The 6,790-nt window shown below is 53.7% G+C and overlaps 1 protein-coding gene across 1 annotated transcript; it reads right to left on the reverse strand.

The window, feature by feature from the left end:
• Positions 1 to 750: 750 nt before the first annotated feature.
• On the reverse strand, positions 751 to 4,545 carry MAFB (MAF bZIP transcription factor B). Its single transcript, XM_075768372.1, has 2 exons — positions 2,898 to 4,545; positions 751 to 1,184 (listed from the first exon to the last, which is right to left on the reverse strand). Exons 1-2 carry the CDS (start codon positions 3,827 to 3,829, stop codon positions 1,157 to 1,159), a joined length of 960 nt encoding a protein of 319 aa, XP_075624487.1. The 5' UTR covers positions 3,830 to 4,545; the 3' UTR covers positions 751 to 1,156.
• Positions 4,546 to 6,790: the final 2,245 nt, after the last annotated feature.

A 6,790-nucleotide genomic window follows, 5' to 3' on the forward strand; every position in this document is an offset into this window, starting at 1 on the left:
TGGGGGGTGGCGGGGGGGGAGATCTGCCCCTTTCTCCGCACGAATCTAAAGAGTCTTCTAAACCGCCCGTTGCTCATGCTTAAAAAAAAAAAAATATATAAAAAAGCTAGAATAAATAAAATGTGCAGATGGAGAGGAGGAAAGTGAATGGCCAGCCTGGATCCCAAAGGAGTCGGGGGACAGGACAGACTTGCCCGAGTGTTCTCCTTTTCTAATGAAAAAAAAAAAAAAAAAAGAAAAAAAAGATAAAAAAAAGAAAAAAAAGAGATAAAAAGAAATAAAAGTGCCTGCACTTGGCGTTTCCCCTCTCTCTCAGCTCGGGGGTGGCTCAGGCCGGAGGCTCCCGCTCCCCGCCGGGCTGCAGCGGGGCCGCCCCACCATCAGCCGGGCCCGGCGTGGGGCTCCTGCCGCTCCGCTTCCCCCGGCGGGCGGCTGCACGGTGGGGGGGGTGGGTGGGTGTGTGTGTGGGGGGGGGGTGCTCACCCCCTGCCACGGGCGAGATTTGGGCAAAGCGGAGGAGCGTGCAAGACTGAGCGGTCCTACCCTGCGTGCAGCAGCGGTCCCGAGTGGGCAAAGCAGCTTCGCAACCCCCCGTGCAAAGCCCAGCGCTGGGCGTCAGGAGAGGAGCTCGGGGGGTGCCTTGGCTGGACAGCACTGTGGGGGAGACAAGGGTCCACAAGTTTTTCTTTCTTTCTTTTTTTTTTTTCTCTCGGAACACGAGACGTCAGAGAAGCGGGTCCCTCCAAGAAATGCCATTTCAATGATTTTAATAAGCAAAATAGGAAACAATTTTAATAACCAAAAACAGAAACCAGTCTGAATAAAACTACAATAGACCAGGTTTTTTAATATTTTTCATATCATAAGCAGGATTTGAAATTGATCCCTTCAGAACTTTACATGAAATAAAAACAATTTTTTTTCCGCTGCTGCAATGTTTTGATTTCAACACAGTTGAATCAGTAAAAACCAAAGATCGTTTTCTGATGCATGACTAATATCCACAATATTTAAAACTGCAAGCACCATGCTGTTCATTACAATCTTGTTATTACTGTTAATTTATAAACTAATACAAACTTAAAATGCATCCGGCCAGCAGTGCCAGCTATCCTAAAAGGAAACTAAAAAATAAGTTTTCATTTTGGTATTTTTGTCAGTGCAACGTAAATCCTTTTACTGACCTGCAGGAGGAAAAAAAAAAAAAAAAAAAGTAATAAAAACACCCATAAGACTCCAAACTACTACTACTATACAACTGCAAATAAATTTTGGCTAAAACTTTCACTCGCTGCATAGGGAAGCAGAGAAGCAGATTACAAATCATCGCAAAAGAATACACTTAAAAGTTGCAGTATATCTTCTTAAAAAAATGTTTTAGTTTTATATGCTTTTCCAGCCCAGTCACCCGCTGCTACCATTGAGAAACCTAACTACAGTGGCGGCACGGAGCCCTCGCTGCTATTGCAGCCTGACTCGTAACGAGGAGGGTTTGTTGTTTGGTTTTGTTTTTGTTTTCTGGGTTTTTTTTTTTTTCCTCTCTTTATTTACCGAAAAATCAAGGGGCAGTTGTTTCTTAAAAGGAACTGGTATCTCGTCCGTCCTTCGCTTCCTGAGTGTACAATCAGAAGGGAAACTATATGGCCAAGCCTAACCACTCCAGGCTGGGAATTGTCCTGAAGGAAAGAGCTTCGCTGCCACTTTAAAGCATGGAGTAGGCTCTAGTGACCGATGAGAGGTTTTCCCTGTGAAGTTTAGGTTTGTCAATGCCATTCAGGCGTTTTTTTGCTTCTGCCCCAACAAACAAAAACCAAAATGAAAACTAAAAAAAAAAAAAAATACAACTTAAAAGTGCACCAGATATACAAAGTTGTTTTTTTTCTAATGCAAAATGCCCATAACTTTTTTCCTTAAGTATCTCTTTAATACCAAACAAACCGTATAACCAGCCTGCTGAAATGTTATTTTTTGTTTGTTTTTTTTTTTTTTCTCCTGTGCGGTTTGAAGTAGCAGATATTTACAAGCTAACAACCATAAAAGAAAATAAGAGAGCAAAACCAACGAACAAAACTGCACAAGCAGTAAAAAGTTTGATAACTTGTGATGCTTTTCTTATCGATGAAACAAAACAACAACAGAAATCTATGATCGATGATCAACATGCTATAGTTAAACAAGAAAATGGTACAAAATAGAAATTATTACCATACATGTCCAGCATGCAGGATTAATATTTTTAATGCAGATTTTCGTATTTTTCTATATAATCAAGCAGGCAATAAAACTGATGAGTTTTTCTTTCTTTCTTTCATTCTTTCTTTCTTTCCTTTCTTAGATTGCATGTCCCATCTGAGTCCTGTAACTTATTTCTCAAAGCAGGCAATATATGAAGAGTTTGCATATATTGTCCTTTTTATTTATTCTCCTTTTCCAAGCAGGTAAATTGTGCATGAGATGGTGCTGTATATGTCCTCTCTCTTTCCAAGCAGGCAGTATGTTATAGATGGCTTGTTCATTGTCCTTTTTTTATTATTATTCTCTTAAAGTCCATCTCGTTCTGCAAGCGAGCGATCTATAAAACGCTTCACTTGTCCTTTTCTCCTTTACCTCTGCCTCTGTCCCTCTCTCTAACTCGCCAACGAAAGTCAAAAAGTTGCACTTTACCTCTCCCGTCCCCACCCCCAGCCTACTTTTCCCACAGCTACTCTAGAAGACTGGATGCTGCAAAAAAATTCAAGTCTCTATTTTTCTCTCCTTCTTTCTCTCTAGTCAAGCAGACAGATGGATGGAGATGTCAGAAGAGGATGGGAGCAGGGGGGGAAGGTGACGGGGGTCAGGTTTGGGGGGGGGGGTGGGGTTTTTTATTTGTTGTTTAATTATTTTTGTTAAGCACTCACATGAAGAACTCGGGGGAAGACGGGTTGTCACTGGTGGAGCCAGCCTCTCTGAAGCCATTGCTGGCAAGTTTCTCACACTTGAGCTTGTAGGCATCTCTCTCTCTAGCGAGCCGGGTCACTTCTTGCTTGAGCTGTTCCACCTGCTGAATGAGCTGGGTCTTTTCATTCTCCAGGTGATGTTTCTGCTGGACACGTTTATACCTGCAGGACTGGGCATAGCCCCTGTTCTTCAAGGTCCTCCTCTTCTGCTTGAGGCGGATCACCTCGTCTTTGGTGAAGCCTCGGAGGTGCCTGTTGAGCTCCCTCACAGACATGGAGACCAGCTGGTCATCTGAGAACCGGTCCTCCACGCTGCTGGAGGGGGGATGCTGCTGGTGCGAGTTCTGGAGCTGCTGGGAGGAGCTGGAGGAGGTGGAGGGAGTGGGAGAGGCCTGGTGGTGATGATGGTGGTGGTGGTGAGGGTGCCCGCTGCCGGCCAGGTCTTCATGAGTGACCGCGGGGTACTGGTGGTGGTGTTGGTGATGGTGGTGATGGTGGTGGTGGTGGGCCCGGAAGCTCTCAAAGCCTTGCAGCTGCTGGGACACCTGGTGGGACCCAATGAGGGCTTCGACAGCATCCTCTGGGGTGAGGTTCAGCGCCTCGGGGTTCATCTGCTGGTAGCTGTTGGCCATCCAGTACAGGTCCTCCAAGTGGGTCTTCTGCTCGGTGGGGCTGAAGCTGGGCGAGGAGGGCACGGAGCTGCAGGGGGTGCTGATGGGGGTGGAGGAGACGGAGCCGGCAGGCTGCAGGCGGGTGCAGTGCCTGCCCGAGCGGTCGTTCCTGCCCAGGGGCTCCTTCTTCACGTCGAACTTCATCAGGTCGAAGTCGTTGACATACTCCATGGCCAGGGGGCTAGTGGGCAGCTCGGCTCCGATGCTGAGCTCTCCGGCCATCGCTGTCTTGCGGGCACCTCTCCCGGCGGAGGGGGCTGGAGACCTCACTCCAGCGCGCAGCCTGGCAGAGGGCTGGCCGCGCTCCCTTACTCCAAATCAACTTTGGCTTGGCTTTCTCGCTTCCTTTCCTCTGCTCCCCCTCCACCGCCGCCGCCGCCTCCTTCTCCCGGCTTCTGGGGCTTCTTCAGTCCGGAGCAACAAAGCCAAGGACGAGCCGGCACCCGGGGCCGCCTGGATGTCTCCTGTCTTTTTGTATCAGCGTTTGCAACGCACCGCAGGCTGCAGCAGCTCCTGGCACTCAGACACCCGGTCGCAAGGAGAAAGGAGCAGTAGCAGGAAGGGCAAAAGCAAAACAAAACAAAGATGCTGCCTTCGGGTCTGTGCAGGAAGAAGAACGGTGCAAAACGTCTAGCCCGTGCCCCTGTCTGGGTTTTGTAAGTCCGGAGCTTTCTCCCCGCGGTGGCAGAGCACCGGAGTCCGCCGCAACTTTCCAGTCCGAGCAGGCGGCCGGGGGAGCGCACTGGCTATTTGGCGGCGGTGGCTGGGCTTTGCACGGGAGTTTTCGCTGGCTCTGGCAGCGCAGGGGAAGGGGAGGGAAGAGGGGGAGGAAGGAGGGGAAGGAGGAGGAAAAAAAAAAAAAAAAAAAAAAGGAGGAGAGGGGGACGAGAAAAACCCAGGTCTCCGCTGTAGCTGCCGCCTCCAGCGCTCGTTGTGCAGCTGTGATTCGCAGCGCAGCCCCCCTTGGCTTCTTATACGGCCGTGCCCGCCGAGAGCGCGGCGGGGGCCGGGGCCGGCGGCGGCCGCGCCAATGGCAGAGCGGCGGCGGGGCCGGGCCGGGCGGGCGGCGGGGCCGGGCCGGGCGGCGGCGGGGGCGGCGGGGCCGGGCGGCGGCGACGGCGGGGGCGGGCCGTGCCGTGACAGCTCCGCAGCGCCAGCTGAGCGGCCGCCGCTCCCAGCCCCGCTCCTCCGGGCGCTCCCCGCTTGCTCCCCCCTCCCGCACCATCGCCTCCTCTTTTATTTATTTATTTCCCCCCCTCCCCCCTCCCCCCCCCCCCCCCCCTTTTCGGCCTCTGCAATCCACACAGGAGGAGGGCTCGGGGACATCCTGCCCGTCCCTTTGTTCTAAATATAACAAAGTCCCTTTTTGCCCGCTGCCGTCCCGTAGCAAATTTCAAGGCAGTCAGCTTCCCCCCCCCATCCCACGCACACGCATCGCCCCTTCCAACTTTATGTAAGCGGCCCCGATGCGAAGGTACCGCGGAAAAAACCGGCCACGAACGCGCAGCGTGTCCGGCCGGGGAGCGAGCGCTGGGGCTGCGGGGTGGTGCTGAGGGGGATGCGCTGGGACCCGGGAGTGAGGGAAGCACCGGCTCGGCAAAGCTGTCAGCTCTCCTTATACAACCGGGGAAATCCTCCCGGTTGCAGGAAGCAAATCTCTCCCTAAAGTAAAGCAAAGGCATTGACACAGACAATTGCAAATATTAGGGAGAGAAGGGAGAAAATATAATTACATTTCAGTTCTGAGGGGACCGTGTTTGCTTTCCTCTGCTGTTCCCTGAGTGACTGCATGCAAAGGAGTAGTCGGCTTGTAAGGTTTTTTTAGGTTTTGGGGTTTTTTCCTGGTCCGATAACAGGATTTTTTTTTAACATTTTGTAACAATTAAGGGAGATTAGGGCTTCTTTTTATACTGTTTTTACGCTCAAACAGACAGAAAGTGCGACCCCAAGTGTCCGTTTGGAGAATAACAGCTACTTTTCACGGGGAAAAAACATCCGGAAAAAAAGGGGACGGGCGGGCAGGAGCGGAGCCGAGCGGAGCAACGCGGGAGCGGCAGCGGGGCTGCTGCGGGGCTGCTGCGGTCCCAGCCCGGCCACGCCGCTCTGGAGCTGCGCCTCCTCCCCCTGCACCTGAGCATATCTCCCCCGCCACCGCAATTTATTTAGCCAAAAGAGCAAAAAAAGTTCAAGATCTGTCTGCTTTTCAGAAATTAATTAAGAGGGAATTGCCTTTCTGGAGCTGGGACAGCACTGCGAAATTCTCCAAGCGGAGACACCCCCCACACACACACCCCCCCCCCGGGCGTCGGTCCCTCCCTGCCGGCCCCGGGGCGATGCCCGCAGCCCGGCCCCGTTGTCCCGGTCCTCCGCATCTCCGCGGAGCCAGCCGCGCAGGGAACCGAGGAGGCAAAAGTCGCGCAAATCGCCCCCCCACCCCCAAAAAAAGTGCGAGGGGCCCGCCGGCAGCCGGCGGGAAGGAGGAGATGGAAACCAGGGAGGGGGAGTAGGATAAAATCCCCCTTCGCAGTACAGCCGCTCCGGGGCTTAGTTTCGTGTAGCAATGCAAGAGATGCCGGGCCGCCTGGTTTGAGTTTTTCCCCACGACACTTGGAGGGGACATAACTCCCAGTCAATAGCGCCCGCGATCGGTCAGCTCCGGTGCTCCCCACGCGTTGTTTTCCCGGGGGTGAGCGAGTCCCTCCGCAACGCGATCCCGGCTGAAGCGGGGCTACGCTCCCGGGATCACGCGGACCTCCCTCCGCAGGTTGCCCTGCTCCAAACACGTGTGTGGGAGGACACGAGTGGACACCCCCCCCTCCCCCCCGGGGCTCTCCCCTCGCCCTGCATCCCCCACGGGCAACTCAGCCCCGGCGGTGCTGAGGGCTTCGGGGTCCGCACGGCCACCGCGTTGCTGGTTTCCCATCAGAGCCAGATTTAGGAAATCGCCGTCTTTTCGCTGTTAACGAGCGGCCCCGAGGCACAGACCGGCGGAGAGCTCCGCGATGCGCGGTGCTCCTCCGCGGAGAGCCCGGGGCCGGGCGGGGGGGGGACGGACGCGGCCGCCCTGGCAGAGCGGATCGGGGCAGGAGCTCGGCGGTCCCCGTCCGGCGGCTGCTGCCTCCCTGGGGGCTTGGGGAGAGCCCAGAGCCTCCCGTGCGGGTCCGCTGTAGTTATTATTTATGA

The sequence above is a fragment of the Balearica regulorum genome, chromosome 16 (genome assembly GCF_011004875.1).
Source record: "Balearica regulorum gibbericeps isolate bBalReg1 chromosome 16, bBalReg1.pri, whole genome shotgun sequence".
NCBI classification, from domain to species: Eukaryota; Metazoa; Chordata; class Aves; order Gruiformes; family Gruidae; genus Balearica; species Balearica regulorum.

Coding starts and splice junctions, on each gene's coding strand:
- MAFB (XM_075768372.1), bottom strand. CDS start 3,829: ATGGCCGGAGAGCTCAGCATCGGAGCCGAGCTGCCCACTAGCCCCCTG. Junction 1,185..2,897: donor TCTTCCCCCGAGTTCTTCAT/GTGAGTGCTTAA, acceptor TTCCTCCTGCAG/GTCAGTAAAAGGATTTACGT.